Below are 19,240 nucleotides of genomic sequence, written 5' to 3'. Positions count from 1 at the left end.
CACATACAGGAGGGAATCAGTCAATGTTTCTCTTTCTCTCTCTCACTCTATCTCTCCCTCTCTTCATCTCTAAATAAAAATAAATAAAAAGGGGCCCAGTGAGTGTGGCTCAGTGGTTGAGTGTCGACCCATGCACCAAGAGGTCGCCAGTTCGATTTCCGGTCATGGCACATGCCCAGGTTGTGGGCCAAATCTCCAGTGGGGGACATGTGGGAGGTGGCCAATTAATGTTCTCTCTCATTGATGTTTCCCCCTCTCTCTCCCTCTCCTTTCTTCTCTCTCTAAAAATCAATAAAAATAAATAAATAAATAGAAAGGGTAAAAAGTGTCAACTAATACAGAATATGTTCTGTAGGCATCATTTTCAAACTTTGGATCTTTTTGTATCACTGAGTTTGATATATCCTCAACCACCCACACTATTTCATGCTATGTTAGTTTAAATCTAGTTACTTTTTAAAACTTGAATCATATATTTTAAAAAGTGAAATCAATCCTGAGTGCTTTAATGTGCCAGTTACACTTTTTCCTTATTACTTTAAAAAATAAATATACATATCTATATTTTTTTAAAGTAGTGTTTTCAGATCTAAAGTCATCTTGTTGGAAAACAATCATTTGGTGCAAAACTTCAACCTTGTGCCAAGGTCCTTCCTCAAAATCCCACCCACTGAGCCCTGAAGGAATGAACAGCCCCGGCTGGGAGAGGGCCCTGGCAGGTACCAGGGGTTCCGAGATCACCACCACAGTGGGGCCATGGACTGCACCTGCCCCTCCCGTCTCGAACGCCACATGAGGGAGGTGTCCTCAGGGGCAGCAGCTCTGATGCTGAGCTGCAGGTCTTACGGGGGAGATGGCACTGCTTTCGGTCTCGGTGGGAACAGAGCTCCCTGGCAGAGAAAGAACAGAAAGTGGTCTTGCAGCAGAGGCAAGTGGGTGGCATGGGCAAAGGCTAGGAGAAAGGGGGTGGCAGAGCCCAGGTTAAAATGCCAAGTCTGATGGCCCCTGTCCCCCAGAGGGTTGGCCTGTACAGAGTTTTAAATTTAAATAGCCTGTCAACTGAAAAATTGTGGAGATTTTACCTGAAATACAGATCTGTGGCTTTCTTATCAGAGACCCCAATTCCCCCCTTACCTTCCCGCAGCCCCGTGTTTCCATAGCACTTAATGGCCTTCTACCTTCCGTAAATTCTGTGCTTAATTACTATGTTGAGTGCCATTTTCTTCTTCCCCTGCCCCATTTAAACTCCAGGACAGGAGTTTGGGGGAGGGGGGTGAGTTGTGCTTCTTCTACCAAAATATTTCATTAAAAACATCTGTCTGGTATATAGTAGGTGCTCAATAAGTATTTCAGTGAGTGAATGGTGGAGGTGGGGTTTCAGGGCACCGCCAGCCAGGAGCCCTAGTTGCCCTCCGTCCCAAGCCACGCAGGCCTCTCCCAGTGGCTCCCCCAGGCTGCTGGAGAAGCACCTGATTTTGTGGCAAGAAGGAAGCAAGCAAGAGCCTTTGACATTTACTTTGACCAGACTGGCAGGCGAGGCTCCCCGCAGCTTGCACCAGGTTCCGGACTCCATGGTGTTCCCCTAAATCCAGTCGGCCACATTCATCAGGCTGCGCAGGGGCGTGGGGGAGAGCCAGCCTTGATCCTCTAAGACACCTCCCCCCATTCCCTGCACCGGAGGCACGGAGGGGCCCAGGGGTGATGGTGAGCAAGAGGAGTAGGAGACTTTACCACCAGAGGGCGCGCGAGCCCAGCCGCCGCTCTGCCGTGTTGGCAGCAGGCTCAGGAGCTTGGCGAGGATCTGCTCCAACTCTCCCTCAAAGAGATGGGGGCCAGGTCCCTAGGACTGTCTTCTCCATGGGGTTGTTAGTTCTTCATAAGCAGGAACCAAAGCAGTGGGGTTCCCGGCTCAATGCCCAGTGCCCAGGAGTGGGCTCAGTCCAGGGTGAATGAATGAAAGAAGGAAGGAGGGCAGGTTCACAGCCCATTTAATTGGGTAGGAAAGCAGTTTTGGAGAAGAAAACAAAGGACACCATCTCCTTGGCTGGAGTCCCGGAGCCCTTGCAGGTCCCTGCTGACCGCCCCCCCCCCCCCATGGCACCCAGCTGGAGCAGAAGGGCCCAGGCCAGGTGGGACCCGCCCACTTCCTGGACGGTTGGGCTACTGGACTCCTCAGGGACAGAGACCTGTCCCCACCGTGCACTCCTTGGATGAACACGGGGACAGAATCCACTCCACTGTCTCCCCTGCCTGGTTATCTGGGAAAGGGCAGGGAGACATAGCTGGAGCCACCACTGGTCACTAGGAGGCCCAAAAGGGCACTCTTCTCGGCCCTGGACACCTGCGGAGCCCCTTCCTGCTCCACCGAAACCATCCAGGGTGTCCAGCTTGGGGTGCGCAGTCTGCCAGGGGAGTCATCTCGGTGCTGTGCTCCGGCCCAGAAAGGCCAATCCAGAGGCGCTGCCAAGGGAGGGCGGGAGGGAAGGAGCTCTCAGCGCCGGGTCCTGCAGGACGGCGCTGGAAAGAAGGGGAAACACTGAAGTTGTCAGTTCCTGGCTTCCATTTCCTGGGAGGGGTGTCTCTCGATTTCCCCAGTTTCACCCGAGGAATTGTGACCAACCTATTTCCCAGTTGAGACGACAGAGGTACAGAAAGGGCTGAACTGACTACGAGCCACGGGGGGCCTGCTGTGTTTCTTTTTGGTGACACAGCACCCTATTTTAGTGCCTGAGTTTTACAGTTGAGGAAACTGAGGCTTGGCTAGTAAGCAATATCCTTGACTTGGAACTGGGGTTGCCCTGACTGTAAAGATCGGTCTCATACCCTCTTAGGCTGAGCTTTGGGACCACCGCGCAGAGGGCCTGAGTCAATGGTCACCTTCCGGTGGGTCGTACACAGCGGAAAAACAAGACACTCTTAGCTACTACATCTCTTGTAGCCCTCCCAGGTCCCTGTGGGCCCTCACCCCTAGTCTTGACTTTGCTTTTCCTTGGTTCTCATTCAGATTTGCCTTTGGGACTCAAAGTCTCCATCTGAACAATGGAAACAATAACCAGCCCTTCAGGCCAGACTCACTGGGAAGCCTGGTTCCTCACTGCAAGTCAGGCTTACGGAGCCGGCCCAGTGGAACCCCGGATAGCCAAAGGCCTGAGCGCACAGCATCCCCTGCGGCACCCTTGGCACAGAGGAGAGGTGGCAGGGAGGGGACAGTTGGAGTTCTCTACTGGATGGAGGCTTGTCAGAGCCCCCGGCTGTCACGGGGATTTGGCTCCAGGCCCGCCCCTCGCCCAGCGTCCCGCCCCTCCCCGCCCCGCCCCGCCCCTCCCGCCAGCTCCCCTCTTGCCTCTAAAGCGTCCGGCGCGCTTCCCTGGCTGCCACACTTTCACTCTCTGCCGCCACTTCAGCTCAGCGTCTGACTTCGGCTCTCCTGCCGCCGCCTGTCCGTGCCATGGATGCCAAGGTCTTCACTGTGCTGGTCCTTGTGCTGGCCGCGCTCTGCCTCAGCGACGGTGAGTGTGACTGGCGGCGCAGGCTGGGCAGGCTCCGGGCTCAGGGCTCCCGGCTCCGCGCTGGGCCGCGGCTCTCTGCGGTCGGGTCGCCCGCGCTGCCCGGAGCGAAGCCAGCGCGCATCGCTGTGCACCGAACGCCGCAGCCCATTACGCAGGGCGCGCTCCCTCGGGTGCGGTGTCCAGAGTGCCGCGCGCAGCGTCAAGGCACTGAGGCTTTGCACTGGGCTGGGGTCCGGGACCGCGGAGCAGCAGCAGACCTGGTGCAGGCTGCAGAGCAAGGTCCCACAGGACAACTGGGTGGGCGCTCCCAGGGCGCGTTCTAAGTGTGCCCCGGAGGGAGGTTAGGGTGTGGAAAGGAGCCGCGAGTCCCAGGCCCTTGCCCATCTACCCCGCAGCTAGTGCCTTCCTGCGCCTGGCTCGCTTTCCAGAGGCAGATGGGCTCCCGGTGCTTGGAGGTGCGATGGGCGGTTGGTGTCGGAAAGGGATCTTGGCAAACCTAATTGCAATTGCTGTGGTGGCTGTGCGAGCTGATGCAGCAGCGTGGTTGCCCTTCCAGTGAGGCCAGATTTCCCTCTGCAGCCACCGAAGCCGGAATCGGCAGGCGGGTGGTACCAAGCAACTGTCGGGTTTGCGCCACAAACTGGGCTGCGTTTCTACGCAGCTCCAAGGTCCAAAGCAACACGGTGAACCTGGGCATGCTTTCAGGTTCCTTTGGGCTCTCACAGTGGTCCCTCTAGAGAGGTCCTGGGGTCATCAGAGTCGCTCATGCCCTAGTCCCCAAAACACACCTGCAGAAATGCGCCTTCACTCAGCCACGGGAGCTGGCCACTCAGAATGAGCTCTGCAACAAAGTTCAATCGCCAAGGCCTTAGGCCATTGTGCAAGGTGGTGTCCAGTTTCACTGGGAGAGTGAGAGAGCGTTTCTTCTTTTGAAGCTTGAGAGAATCTTCCTGTCCTGTCACAGGACACCGCCACTGCTACAAACCAAAATAAACTGTTGCAAGAAGAAAAAACAAGGCGGGGGGGACAAAACAAAACGAAAAAACGTTAGGCCATGCTGCCTGGCCTGTTTTGTTCTTGGCTTCGAAGTTTACCACAAACCCTGCAAAGGGTCGAAGGACACTCTGAGTGCTTTTGGTGCTACTGAGGTCTGTGCAGGGCCCAGCTCCTGGAGTTCCTGCAGCACTAGGCTGGGTTGTGGGGAAGACCCCTGATGTGTCCTGGCAGGTGGGGGCGGGGCAGTGTGAGTAAGGCGAGCATGCCTGCAACCAGACCAGGCAGAGGGGACTGGGCTGACAAGGGTTCTTTGCTGACCCCTGGAGAGTGTTCTTTAAAAGTGTAGCAAGTTGCTGGTCAGAGCTGCAGAGGGACCAGATCAAAGGTGATCTAAAACTTTTCTCCTGGCTGAAACACTGTCCTAGGCTGCTGCTGTCTCCACATTGACTCCCCAAGTCATGGAGGCACCCTGGTTTGGGAATTAACAATTGAGTGGTCTGGTGAGAGTGGAGGTGGCACCACATACCTTTCTCTGGAGAAGTGATGCACCCCTCGTTGCAGAAAGGGCTGGGATGCAGGGTCCCAGCTCACTGAGTGCTGGACATAGCTGTCCTGTGGGGAGCGCAGCCACAGACTCCTGACCCTGGGAAAGGCTGGTTGCTGCCTCTCTTGGCAGTCAACTGGCCAGGTCAGGGTCCTGGGCTTCAGGCTGGTCTGATTCTCCTTGCATGTCCAGGTGAGAATGCCTGTTTTGGAACTCCTGGGGTCTTTGTACTCATGCCGAGCTTTGAAGCTGCACTTCGGAGATACCTTTGTTCAGGCTCAGGCTTGGGACTCTGCCCTTCCTCCACTGGCTGATCCCAGCCAAGAAACTGGTCTGGGTGTCCAGAGGTTAAATCTAGGCTGGGCCCCATTCCCAGGCCTGTTTGGAGAGTTTGGTCAGGGTCTGTCTGTTCATTAGAGTGAAAAGTTTTCTGGTAACTGCTCTGACATAAGCCAAGGTCCCAACCCTCAGTAGTATCTGGGCTAACCAGGTGTCTTTCTTGTACATGAAGTCACACCCAAAACAGTTGGAAAAGTTAGTAATATTGACAAAAAATTGTAGGAAATGTTACTAATTGGACACAGTGCTGAGTTCTCCCAGTAGGTGCACTTGGGCTCTGTCACTTTAAAAATCTACTGAGGCCCTGGCCAGGTTAGAACCTTGTGCTATGTCAAGGTTGCAGGTTTGATCCCAGGTTAGGGCACATACAAGAATCAACCAATCAATGCATAAATAAGTGGGACAAAAAAACTTGACATCTATCTTATCTATTTATCTAGCTAGCTAGCTATCTCAAATCAATAATAATAAAACTATTGAAATTCCCCACTTGATAGATAGGCAACTGGGTCCTGGGAGTAGGAATAAGAATTGCCTTTAAAAGAATGGGTAGTCCCAGAAGATGAAGTGGGGAAGAGAAGAAAAAGAGAAAGCCTGTGTTTTGAGTTCAGACTAGGCCTGCTCTGCACCGGATGGAGCCAGAATACCTTCTTGGACACTAGAGAGCAGCAGCCACCACCCACCACTGCTCAGACCATCACCTTCCAGCTCCCCGTTGCTCTAGGGGTGGGACTGTCCTGGCTCACCATTGGCTCAGTCCCTGCTCAGCTCAGGAGGACCCGTGGGAATTTGGGGGAAACCTGGAGGCAGCACACTCAGAGGGGAGACGGCTCTCCTTTTAGACAGGCTGCCTACCCCCAGCCCCGGGACTGCTTTCCCAGGTGATCCAGTTACCAGGTAGTATAGAGAGGAGATGTCTGTGCAGTTGCTGAAGGCCAGGCCCCAGCAGAGACTTTCTGGAGTCAGATCAGGGGTACATGTGAAGGCTGTTCTGATGCTCCTGCACCCTGAGTCAGCTGTGTACCCTGAACCAGGCTTTCTTCCTCCTGGTTTCCAGGGTGTTGAGTTTGGTTGGGGGGAGGGGTGTCTACTTTTCCCTGGACTTGGTGGCTAATAGGCTGCTATACGCAGGCCACGCCATTTCTCAACTGAATGCAGCCTTTAGAAAAGACAAAAATAAGAAGTCCCCAATTTGCAAGGTTTCACGAAGCTTCCTCAACTATCTTGCCCCAAAGTGCAGAACTTCTGAACCACCAGGAGGCCTCTGGGAGTTCAGTAAACAAAAGTACTTACACAGACACACACACACACACAAAACACACCCTGGCCGGTTTGGCTCGGCCCTCAGACCAATGAGTTGTGGATTCAATTCCAGTCAAGGGCATGTACCTCAGTTTCAGTTTGGTTTGTCTCTGGCCCTCCTCAGGGTCATATGGGAGGCAACCAGTCAATGTGTCTGTCTCACATCAATGTCTCTCTCTCTCTCTCCCTCCCACTCTATCTGAAGATAAAGGGAAAAATATCTTCAGGTGAGGATTAAAAAAAAAAAGAAGAAGAAGCTGAATGCTTAAAAAAAAAAAAAGACAACACTCTAACCTGGCCAATTTGGCTCAGTGTTTAGAGTCTCAGCTGACAGACCGAAAGGGTTGGTGGTTCGATTCCCAGTCAGAGGCACATACCTGGGTTGCAGGTTCCATCTCCGGCCCCATTCGGGGTCCTACCCCCAGTCGGGGTCCTACCGCAGGCAACCAATCAATGCCTCTCTCTCACATCTGTGTTACTGTTTCTCCCTCCCTCCCTTCCACTCTATCTAAAAATCAATGGAAAAATATCCTCGGGTGAGGATTAACAACAACAACAAAAAATCCCTGGACTAAATATTCTCAGACATACATTTAATCCCCAATGAAAGAATTCACAAATTCAAATAATTTGGGTTATTAAGCAGGGCTTGGATAAAATCTGCAGGAAAAACCCTCACAAATCCCAGCCTCCCAGGGTTTGCAATTCTAGACTTAAAGGGTAAGGGTGGGTTCTGCAGGAGCCCTTTGCTAATTTACACTAATGAGTGTCAATTATGGCATTTTGCAAACTGGTGAATTTGCAGACAAAGATGTAATACAACCCGGGAGGCTGGGGGCCCCTGCAGCAGCATGAAAGCCATATCTGACTCCAGAGCTGGAGTCTCCATGCCTCTGGGAAGTGCTGGAGAGAAAGTGGCCTTGTCCTGCCCTCCGGACTCCCAGGTAGGAAGCCGGCTGGAGTCCTTGGGGTTGCCTGGGCTTAAGGTAAATGTGAGGCAAGAAGACTGCAGGTGGGGGAGGGCAGTATTCCCAGGTCCGTGGTGGCTCCTGGGACCAGGCCTGTGCCAGAGGAGGGGAGAGACTGAGCCTGGCGCTTCATTTGCCCCCCCCCCCCCCATGTTTGAGTAGGAGAGATTTTCTCAGTTGACCCTGGAGGAGTTAATTTTGCAAAGAATAACTGGGAACCTTGGCACCTTCAAGGAAATAGCTCTCTCCTGTGATTGACATCCTTTATCTTAAGGAATCTAAGCAGGGGCTTCTCACTGTGGTTTTCCTGCCCACCCTCCTCCCTCCCATCTCTCCCAGGGCCTCGAGTCCTCTGTCCTTGTAGAAGTTGAGCCTGAGCCCACTGGGTCTCAGTGTGCTCCCCAAGGAGAAGGTCTCTGCTGGGACGCACCAGGGGCTCATCCCATCGCTCTCCACCCCACCGTCCTCCTACCCCCGTTTTCCTCAGTGCAGACCCAGACATGTGTGTATGTCTGAGGCCTGGCAGGGTAGTAACAAGTCACCTGTTCTTACCACCTCTCCCAGGGAAGCCGGTCAGCCTGAGCTACAGATGTCCTTGCCGATTCTTCGAGAGTCACGTTGCTAGAGCCAACGTCAAGCATCTCAAAATCCTCAACACTCCGAACTGCGCCCTTCAGATCGTGTAAGTCTGAACATCGTCCTCCTGGACGTCACCTCTAATGGGCACAGTAACAACTGGCAGACTTGCTACAGCTAGAGAAGTGAGACTTGCCAAGTGTCCAGCCTTGACTTGGCATAATTAGAGGCAGCTGTCATCACCACAAGGACTTTGAGGACACCACCAGGCAGGGGCTTCCGAAGCCACTCCCCCTGCGGTGCCTTGCTGTGCTTACCTTGGGTGGGTGGGGTCCTCTTCTTTCCAAGCTTCCCCCCTGCAGACAGGAGTCAGCGCACTCGCACTGGCTGCCGCTCCAGCCTGGAGAAACATGGCCTCGCCCGAGTCTGCTCAAGTGCAGTCAATCAGCCAGTCCTTTGGTGGTACCAATCTGTCTCTCCCGCCAGTTTCCGGGCTTTGCGCTAATAAATTAACCCTTTCTCACATCGTACAGACTTGCAGGACCCCAATTCAGATGCAGTCGTCTTTAACCAGTGTCAGCTCACTCCACTTCATCTTCTCACACGCAACACATGGTTTTTGCTTATGCTGGTGCTGACATTCGATGTTGTTCTTGGGGAGTGAGATGAACCAAAATCACACAGACGTGAGATGGAGATCCATGGCCTGCCGTGCGAGAGGCTGGACGGGGTGTGTGACAGAGCCACCCGTGGCTGCCCCCGGCTTGGCCGGCATGCTCCTGGGCACCTGTGCTGGCCACAGGGCGCCGGCTTGCCCGTCTGGACTCCAGGGACGTGACGCCAGGTGTCTCCTGGGGAGAGCGCACCTCCTGAGAGGTCTTAGTGCTAAAAACGATGGGACACAGCAATTAAAGCTGAAACTTCCTCAAGACTTTTCAGCACAGCACCAGCGTTTTAGGTTTGATTTTCCTTTGTGTTCTTTTCTAGCCTCTGATGCCTTGATGTTTCCATTTACAAATGTTGTAGGGCCCGAGGAGATGGATGTTTTACTTCCTCGGTGCATAATAAAATCCTGTGTGTCCCCTGGGAGGTGCTTTACCAGGTTGTAAGTGCAGCTGTGTGGGCCTAGGCCTGCCGAGCAGCACAGGCCATGCTGGTGTGGCGGCCCGGGGCGCTCCTGAAGCCGAGGAAGCCCAAGAGGACGTCTGGGCAGACCGAGCAGTCAAGAGCGGGCCCAGATCTGAATTCCATCCGCTCTGCTTCCAGCCTCATCCCCCGCAGGCCTTCCTTAGTCCTCGCAGGCAGAAGTGACGGCCAGGCGGGGCTGCAGGCTCCACGTGGTACATGCACCGATTGCCTGGGGGCCACAGCCTGTGGAGGGGGGTGCAGAGAAAGGTCTAGATCCTCCTCCAGGAGTGTCCTGGGAGAGTGGCTTTGAGTAGAGGTGAGAAGTGGAAGGGAGAGGGGGTATGAACTTTTGAAAAACAAATGAGACCGTGGAAGTCACTGAAATTGTAAAACTCTGTGGAAACCATATTCAGGCAAATCACCTCCATTATGCCTCTCCCAACCACTCTCCTCTTCACTTCCCTGCCCCCCTCCCCTGTACTTCCCCCTTGCCCTACACTGCCCCCTCACTGCACTCCCCCCTCCCCTGCACTGCCCCCCCATTACACTGCCCCCCTCCCCTGCACTCCCCCTCACTGCACTGCCCCCCCATTGCACTGCCCCCCTCCCCTGCACTCCCCCCTCCCCTGCACTGCCCCCCCATTACACTGCCCCCTCCCCTGCACTGCCCCCTCCCCTGCATTCCACTCACTGCCTCCCCCTCCCTGACACTGCCCCCTCCCCGCACTGCCCCCTCACTGACACGCCCCCCTCCCACTGACACTGCCCCCCTCAATCCTGCACTGCCCCCCATTACTTCCCCCTGCACTGCCCCCCATTACACTGCCCCCCTCCCCTGCACTGCCCCCCTCCCCTGCACTCCCCCTCACTGCACTCCCCCCTCCCCTACACTGCCCTCCCCCTGCACTGCCCCCCATTACACTGCCCCCCTCCCCTGCACCGGCCCCCTCCCCTGCACTCCCCCTCACTGCACTCTCACCTCACCCCTCAGATTACTGCAGGCCCCTGCCTCTCTAGTGGTTCTCAACCTGTGGGTCCTTGTGGGCTGCAACCCCTTTGGGGGGTCGACCCTTTCACAGGGATTGCCTAAGACATAACAGTAGCAAAATTACAATTATGAAGTAGCAACAAAAATGATTTTATGGTTGGGGGTCAGCACAGCATGAGGACTGTGTTAAAGGGCTGTGGCATTAGGAAGAACCACTGCCTTCGGTTTAGTCTTGTTTCTGTCTTCAAGATGATTCACCAAAGTAAAAGTCTGCTTCTGTTTCTCTCCAGCTATAATCCTCACAAGTTCCCATATCTTGCAGAAAACATCCTCTCTGTTCGCCTCTATGTCTGGCTACAGGTTCCTTGAGCAGCTGTTGGTCAGGGCTGTGCTGTTGCCTCTGCTGTGTTTGCCTTGCTTCTCCCCCTTCACTCTCTGTCCAGCTCCCACGAATCCTTCAGGTTCCAGCTCAGGTGCTTCCCGTGGAAGACTGCCGAGCACCGGCTGCAGGAAGGGCCCGGCGACGGGGTGGTGGGTGAGCGGATGCATAGGTCCCCTCGTGCCTTCTCGACACACACCATCGCCTCTTCTGTTTTTTAGGGCAAAACTGAAGAACAACAACAGACAAGTGTGTATCGACCCGAAACTGAAGTGGATTCAGGAATACCTGGAGAAAGCTTTAAACAAGTAAGCACAACAGCCAAAAAGGACTTTCCACTAGAGCCACTGGAGGAAAGCGAAACGGTGTGAGAGTCTTGGATGGGCAAAGGTGTGGGGAGGAGGGCCCGCCTGGCCAGGCGTGCTTGTGGGAGCACGTGGGCCTGGGTTGGCGGGAGGTGTGCCCAGCATGAGGCATCTGCATTTGTAGCCTATGGTACGACATCGCAGCTTATATTCATTCACACCCGGACCCTTGCACACGGGCTGTTTGACAGCCGGGGTTTTTCTAAGAAATTGTATTATCCCAACAGCATTTCCCACCAGTCACTTCCCTTGTGATCGGCACAGGCATCGTCATTCTCATTATCCTTTTTTAAACCAATGATTACTTTAATATCTGTATTTGTTTTGAAGTTTTCCTTTTCTCCCCTGGGGAATCTGAGCACAGTCAGGTGATGGCCAAGCATGGAGCTCAAAGAAGTGTCCTTCCTCCACAGCCGAGGCATGGAGGAAGACAGTGGGTGTCTTTTTCAGGGCACACCCCTCTCAGAATGAAGGCCCAGGTAGCTTGCAGATATTGACCATGCTAGGCAGCTGCCACCATCCGCAATGGACCTGTGGGCTCCACACACAAGCCATCACTCGGGACTGTGCTCAGAGACCCCCTCCCACTCATGCCCAGCCTCTCTGCCTGCAAGAGCATGCTCTCATCTCTTCTGCTTCTCATCCTGGTGTGTGCTCCCGGAGGGGGGCATCGCGGAGCTCCAGCCCCTTAGCCCCTCCTCCCTGCGCCCTCCCTCCTGCTCAGGCCCTCTGTGAGAATCTGTCTGGCCTCCTCCAGAACGGAGCTGGTCTCCTCCTGGGGTGTGGGAGACCATGTCTCCACCTTCCCTTGAAAGACAAGTCTTTGCGAAGTCAAATGCAATTTCAACCTGAGAGCTTTCTCTGAGGAATTGGGTTTCTGATTGCCTCTGAAGCATGTGTGTGCCACAGAGGCTCTGCAAATGCCACGTTTTCTGAAATCAGAGATGAACAATCAAATGAATGAATGAGCCTCTTGCCACTAACTCCTGCTCCTGAAGCCACAATAGCTGTAATCAGAAATGTTGGCAAGGTGAAATTTCCACGCACAAATGTGATCCACAGACGGGCCTGATGGTATTTGTTACTTTTTGCAAGGCATTTTTTTAAATCTATTTTTGTGCATAATTTTTTAAACACTTCTTTATAAAACAAATGTATTTCAGAATATATTTATAGCCGAACAATTCCTACATTTGAGGTGGAGCCACATGGATGTCAGTAGCTACATTTCTCTATTATCTTAAACTACTGGCAGTTTGTGAAGAAACACAAGTGTGATTGCAGCTTTTTAATGTCGGCCACAGTGTATTTTTTCACTTGTACGAAAATTGTATATCAAATGTGACATTATATGCACTAGCAATAAAATGCTAACTGTTTCATGGTATAAACGTCCTACCGAATGTGGGAATTCATTTACCTGAAATAAAGCCCATCAGTCGTCAGACGGAGCTCCCGCAGGGTCGTTTCGGTTTGTGAAGACAAGCCAGCCTGCCGGGGCCTGGCCCCTCCTCGAGTCCCCGTGACAGCCCAGCCGCAGGGCCTTGCTCAGGGGCACGTGAGGTCTGCAGCTCAACTTTTTGCACTTTGTTGGGTTTTTTTTTAACCCAACAGTCTCAGTGGTGCTAGTTTGCTGAAGAATAATATTTGACTCACTAATCCCTGTCCCCCTTCCTTCTCCTCGGTTCTCCTAACATCCCCACGTAATCTCCAGAGACTCAGCCCTACGCAGCTCTCACATTTTCCCATGTGAAAACCCTGTAATCCCAGCCCATGGTTAATATCAAGCTTTCTAAGGAACAGGTGGCCTTCTCCCATAAATCATTAAATACCATTCAGCTTGAATCATTTTAATGTGACAGTCATGAGCCAGTTGCTCTAATAAAATTCTGCTAACCAGCTCTCTCCCTCATTCTTCAGAACAATCTCAGCCGTTCCCAGGGGTCTCCATGGGCATCCAGAAAGGAGAAGGGGTCTGCCTGGAGCGCCCCCTCCTGTCCTGGATGGCCTTCTGAACTAGCCTCTGACTTGCACTGCAGAGACTTTAAGACAGCTCAGCTCTGCAGCGTGAAGGAAGCCTGGGCAAGCAGGTGGGGGGAGGTAGAAGGTGCAGGGGGCCTGGCCCTGGTTTGCCTTCACACCCTCTGAGATGCGAATTCCTTTCCCCACGGGGAGCCTCAGGCAACAGTGGGAACAGGGTCAGGTTGGCCAACTGGTGATGGCTGGAATCAGTTCACGCGCTGAGGAAGCCTGTCTAACAGGGCTTTGAATCAAGGCACATGTTGAATTTACGGGAATGAGGTCCTGAGGGACAGGGCTCTGCCCGGGGCCTCCAGGCCTGAGACGGGACAGTGGAGCCAGTACGCGGGCCAGTGTTGAATTTTGTGCAGGCTGAGACAGACGCTTGTTTATGTCATCATTATTAATGGTTCTACTAATTTTGTCGAAGGGGGCGCAGAGAAGAAAAAGTGGGGAAAAAGGAAAAGATAGGAAAAAAGAAGCGACAGAAGAAGAGAAAGGCTGCGCAGAGAAGGAAAAACTAGCTGCCGGCCTCCTGGACGGACCGCAGTGCCCTGTCTGGTCTGCCCGCTTTGTAAATGGGCTCTGACCCCTCCGGAGCAGACCCCGCCTCCGGGGCCTCTCAGACCTCCGAGGGGAGCGCGCTTTGCACCGCTGTGGCCACACTGGCCCCTGCATTTATGTGCTTACTAAGGTCCTTCCTGGTCTGCCAAATTATGAAGAAAGTAGTTGTACAGAGACCGAGGCTGGGGTCTGGGACGTGGAGACGGTGTGCTCAGGACTCTGTAGAACAGCTCGGGACTCTAGCATGACCCAGGGTCTATCTAGAGTGACCTGGGTCCCCACCATCGCCCGGATTTCTCAGCCTCGCACCCCGCCCTTCACTCCTTCTCTTAGGAGGCTCTGATACTCGGAGCTCACACACTCCGCGCACTCAGCTGCCTTCCTGCCTGCGACCAGCCTGGGACTGCGGGCCACACACCAAGCAGTCTGCTGGCAGCAGCGCCTCGGCCAGCCCAGCGGAGGGCACGTGCCTCCGCCCTCTCCTTGGCTGCCAGTGGCGCTGCCCACCAGGCCTTCCTGGGGCAGAGCTGGCTGTGGCCCTTGCGCTTGCAGAACACAACTGACTCCTTTCCCCAAGTGGGGTTGCCTGGCCCTCCACCTCCGCCGCCCGGGGTGGGACTTCTCCAGCCCTCCCAGGCCTGAGCCTTGTGAGAGGCCTTGCTCCAAGCTCAGGTGGGTCTCTGCAGCCCATACAGGGAGAGGGGTGTGAGCTCCGCGGTCCCAGAGAGCGGAGGTTGTTGCATTTTGTAGATTCTTTACAAGGGGCCCCGACAGAGGAACAGTGTGAGGGGCCCGCAGCTCTGGGACATCTAGCCTGTCCCCCCCCTCCTTCTGGAAGAGTCTCCATGACCCTGTGATTAGGTTGCAGGACACAGCTGCCTCAGTGCTCACTCATGGGAATATCTGCTTAAAGTGACTTAAATTCTAGAACTTTTCTCACTACCCTCTAAAGAACTATGTCAGAATTTTTGCCAAGTCTCTAATGTGGACGGGAAGGCGGGGTCACGGGGAGAGCAAGGCCCTGTCAGTGGTGCTTTGGAAAGGATGCCTCGCGCATCTGTCCACCCTCCTCCCTGCCCCGGACACATAAGCACACACCCTGCACCCCAGACCCTGGTGACAGTTTTAGCACATGGATCCGGAAAGATGACGTGGATGGAGGCCATAGCAGGTGGATTTCAGGAGAAGAAAACTCAAGGTCCCTGCGTGTCCGGCTCACCTGTCAGTGCTGCGTCCCCTCAGGCTCTGATGCGCTCCTTTGTGGTTACACCACAGTCTTCCTTTCACCATTGGAGAAGTGTCCTGCTAGGGCCCACGGCCAGAGACCTTTCGTTTCCCACTGCCATCCCTCTGAGCTGCCAGCACCCAGCTGGGCCCTGCTGCCAGCCCTGGGATGGCAGGTCGCTCCTGGGTGAGCGGTGAGCGGTGAGCGGTGAGCGGGGCTCACGCCATCTGTCCTGCACTCCGCCCTCCGGTGCCCCGCGCTGTGCTCCATTCTTTACACTGTAGGACAGCCATCTCTGCCGAGAGGGTGGCATGTCCTTCCTATGCACCGGAGGTAGCGGACTGCCCTCCAGCAACAGTGGGTCAAACTGTTGCTGACCTGAGGTGACAGACTGCTTTCTGCGGTGCCCAGGGGGACAGTGCCTCCCGCCTGTCGGGGGCAGTGGGGACTAAGAGAGCTGGCCCACTGTTGGGAAGCACAGGCCAGCATCATCCTGTCTCTACATGGCTCAGCTGGCCCTTCTGCCAAGCAGAGGGTCCTGGGTCGCTGGGGGAGAGACGAAGAGCTGGACCTTGATGCACTGCTGGGTGGGCACTGGGCAGTGTCCACAGTCTGCGCCAGGTGAGTGGTGTGTGAGGCCACCTCTGCACCAACCCCGGGGCCACCCCGGCCCATCCACTAAGAGGTCCTGTGACAACTGTGGGGAAGGGGCCAAGGGTGGAAGCAGTGGGTGGTGCCAACGCCCTGTCCTGGTCCAGCCGGCAGCCTGCGTCACTCTCGGTGTGAGGCTGGGCCAAAGGTCTGCCATGGGCGAAGGCCATGTGCCCTGTCCTGTCATGTGACCACTGTCGGGCTGGCTCCTGCCCTCTTTCCTCTGCCATGACCCCTGCTTGCTGCACCGGTCTGTCCTCTCCACCCCACTTTCCATCCATCACTGCTTTGGTCATGCTGTCCCTCACCACCCTCCCTGCCCAGGGCCTCAGAGGGAGACGCAGCACCACGGCCATTTGGAGTTCGGAGGTCAGAGCGGGGCCCTGGAGTGGGCCTGGCATCTCGGTGAGGCCCGGCCACTGCAGGAACCAGCCTTAATGGTGTCTCCCTCTCTTCTTGTTAACAGGAGGTTCAAGATGTGAGAGGCGCAGGCTGGGTCAGCCGCCTGAGGAAGCCTTGCTGTAGGAGGCTGGTCTGAGCCGGGTTAGGAAGGGCCCGGTGTCCTTGTGCAGCCAGACAGGCCCAGCAAGTGCCCGGGGCTTTGTTTTGCACAGTTTGTCTCACTTTCACCATTGATTATGTAGCAAAATATATTCATTGTTTTGTTTTTTATTTAGCTTGATTATCCAATGTCACTGGTGACAAATAGGAACTTGGACTAAAACCATTGCTTTATTTGCTTTATTATAATATCTTTACTGTGGACTCCGGTCTGACGAGGGGTTCCAGAGTTTTATATTCCCCTGAGCTGCACAGGCTGGGACCCCAGACAGAGGGAGCCTTGCCCACAATGTCATGTCCTGCGATGGAGAGCCACCAGGAGGTGTCAGTCAGCATGGGCAGCCTGAGTGAAGGTGGCCCCGTGCTGCGAGGGGTGGAGGTTAGGTTAGGGGCCGGGCCAGCTCCTCCACGAGAGCATCACCCCTGAGCTGAGGCAGGCAGGAGTGTGAGGCCAGGGCAGGGCCTCATCCTGAGCTCTCTGCATCTCATCACGTTCTCCTCATCATCCTCTCTCTCATCCATCACCATGTACATCCGAGACTGTCTCCATGTCCCCGGAAAAGGACTCTTTCAAGACAAAAACTTTCATTTAAACCTGGGCACCAAGAAGCAAACCAAAAAGTATTCCGTTACCAGGTCCCGGCAACATTGTGCACATCTGTGTCTACTCTGCAACATTGTCTGTTGTCCAATCCTGTGTTCTTGTTCAAAGCCAGTGTCCTCCATGCTGCCTTGTCTGTTCCTCTTGTGCAGAGGCTGGGAGTGAGGAGATGCTCGTGGGCCTTTGCCTGGGCTCCTGATTAGGGCCGTGATCATTTTGGGGGTGCCCTTGTTTTCCCCACTGATCACAAAGCCGTGGTGGACCAGCAGAGCCCAAGGGAATTCAGTTTTCAACAGTCCTGACCTCTGAGGACACCGACCCACAACACTGCCACAGAAGCTGCTATCTCAGAACTAGACGGTTTGTCTTGACTGTGTCAAGCCCAGCATTGTTTGGGGAATAGCAGGAATGACGAGAAAAAAAGAGTCTTACCTATTGTTTATTTGTTTTGGGAACCAAATCCATAAAATAATTCATCCCAGGTATTTTTTCCCCTGATTAGAATCTAACCTCAACTTTTTCACCATTTGGCAATCCCATCACCTGTCCGCTGCACGGCGGCCCTGGTCCTACCCTGCTGCGGTGGTTACCTTGTGCCCCCAGGATGCCCAGGAGGCCTTCCTCCTAGAAGGGACGGGGCACGTGGAAAAGCTGGTTAAGAACCCTCTACTGAGGGCAATTTAGTTTGTAGGGTTGTATTAAACATTTAAAATATTCACTTTTGAGAAAGGTAGGCACTGAGGGTTTTTGCTTGTTTTGTTTTTTATGTGTCTCGCTAATACTTCTCCCCTTTGAGGAAAGATCCAGTGAAGTTTTAGAAACGAAGTAGGTGGAAGCAAAAGGAGGCAAAGCAAGGAAATGTGTCAATGGACAGAACGCCAACAACACAGTCTGTTACGGTGAAATCGTGAGCTGTTGGTGGTTTTAGATGGAATAATCAGGGTTATCAGTAGCATGTGTTAGGCATTTCCACGAATGTTCCTTCACATTGAATCTTTCTGGTGGAGAGCGGCTCTGCAGGCTGCACAGCACCCACATCTCCGGCTGCTGCTGCGTGGAGCACGGAGGACGGGTGCCGTGGTGAGGTGTAAGGGGTGCAGCACTGGCCTCGAACCCCTCTGTAAAACTAACCTGTTGCTACAGGGCTCCCGAGTTACACATGCAATTATTGCATTTTCAGTGGGAGGGTCATTTTCCAGGTAATCCAAGATGTGTAAAAATCGCATGGGGAATTTGGAAGCATCTTCTAGAGTCCATGAATCAGAGCCACTAAAGCTGCAGCTCCCAGCACACAAACATGCCCCTGAATCCTGACTACAGTTAACGTAGAGTCATCTGTGTGTCTCCGGCTTGGGGGGAAGTAGGTAAGAGTAGAAACTGCTTGGAAATTATTTGTGTGACATTTTCTCTACCTGCAATCTGCTCCTGCAAGGAGCCCTCCCAGCTACAGCAGGTATGCATTTAAATAGTTCATTTGCAAAGGAAAAGCTCTCCCTGTGCTTTCAAAATACAAGTCAAGTCATCAGGGGAGCAGGGGTCGGCCAGCTGTTCCTCCTGGTCCAGTGCTGCCTCTACCTGACCTTCCCTTGGGCTCTGTACAAGGTCCAGGGCAGACCTTCGCTGCCAGCCTTTGCACCAGGTGGGGAGGGCGGTGGGGGCTGGGCTCACAGGTCCGCTGTGTGTTGGAATCTGAATCTGTGCCTCGTGTTGTCTGTACTGCTCTTTGTCCTGCTCTGGCCAGATGCTGAGACCCCAGCGAGGAGGCTCGGGAGAGCCCTCTGCTTGTGTGGGCAGAGGGCCTGCAAAGCGAAGCTGCAGTGCCCACGCTGAGAGCCCAAGGGGATTTGGTATCAGCGTTTCTGAATGCTGCCGGGTGTGACACCCTGGGCTCCCTCACCGGGACTTCACCAGCCTTCTCGGGTGTTGTGCCTTTCCGCAGCTGAATGAGAACTGTGGGATCCTGATCCCTCTCCACATCTCCCCTGCCCCATTCTGAGGGAACCCCATCCCTGGAAATCACCCCTAGGAACATCCAGGTCCCCTCAGTGCACCACTGACACAGCCAAGTTGAAAAACGCACAGGAAATTTGTTATTCCCCAACCTCGCTGGACTCTCAGTCTCTGAGCGGTGATGGGTTCAGTGTTCAATGTGATAAATACTGTATTTTGTATTGTTTAAATTGCATCTCCCAGATAATGTGAAATGGTCCAGAAGAAGGCAGCTTCCTGTATGCAGTGTGCTTTTTAAAATAAGTAACACTTCCTTTTGAGAAACAATTTCTACTTTCATATCAATGAAAAGATGTACTGTATATGCACTTATAACTGTTCTAATAAAGACATGTATTCAAATGTAGCAGCCAACTGGGTTGAAATTAGTATTACCATTTGTAATTTTCCAGACTTGCGTTTTCTCCCTCAGACCCCAGAGCATGTAATTCTAGCCCCGGTGGTTAGTGGAAAACAGGCCATTGTAATGCTGAACACGAGCAAGAGTTCTGGGGGCAGCCCTGCCTCCCCTGGGC

General features: G+C 54.0%; 1 protein-coding gene across 1 annotated transcript; it reads left to right on the top strand.

The window, feature by feature from the left end:
- Positions 1-3,363: 3,363 nt before the first annotated feature.
- CXCL12 (C-X-C motif chemokine ligand 12) lies at positions 3,364-19,071 on the top strand. The gene is made up of 4 exons (XM_036265664.1): positions 3,364-3,509; positions 8,223-8,340; positions 10,951-11,037; positions 16,020-19,071. The coding sequence occupies exons 1-4, from the start codon at positions 3,449-3,451 to the stop codon at positions 16,033-16,035; spliced, it is 282 nt and encodes a 93-aa protein (XP_036121557.1). The 5' UTR covers positions 3,364-3,448; the 3' UTR covers positions 16,036-19,071.
- The last annotated feature ends 169 nt before the right edge of the window (positions 19,072-19,240 follow it).

The sequence above is a fragment of the Molossus molossus genome, unplaced genomic scaffold (genome assembly GCF_014108415.1).
Source record: "Molossus molossus isolate mMolMol1 unplaced genomic scaffold, mMolMol1.p scaffold_m16_p_17, whole genome shotgun sequence".
NCBI lineage: Eukaryota > Metazoa > Chordata > Mammalia > Chiroptera > Molossidae > Molossus > Molossus molossus.
Note: the sequence above shows the minus strand (reverse complement) of the source record. Positions and strands in the feature narration are given on the sequence as shown.

Excerpts from the sequence above, each read along its gene's own strand:
- CXCL12 (XM_036265664.1), top strand. The coding sequence starts at position 3,449 with ATGGATGCCAAGGTCTTCACTGTGCTGGTCCTTGTGCTGGCCGCGCTC. Across the intron at positions 3,510-8,222 it reads CGCGCTCTGCCTCAGCGACG|GGAAGCCGGTCAGCCTGAGC; the intron begins GTGAGTGTGACT and ends CACCTCTCCCAG. Across the intron at positions 8,341-10,950 it reads AACTGCGCCCTTCAGATCGT|GGCAAAACTGAAGAACAACA; the intron begins GTAAGTCTGAAC and ends TCTGTTTTTTAG.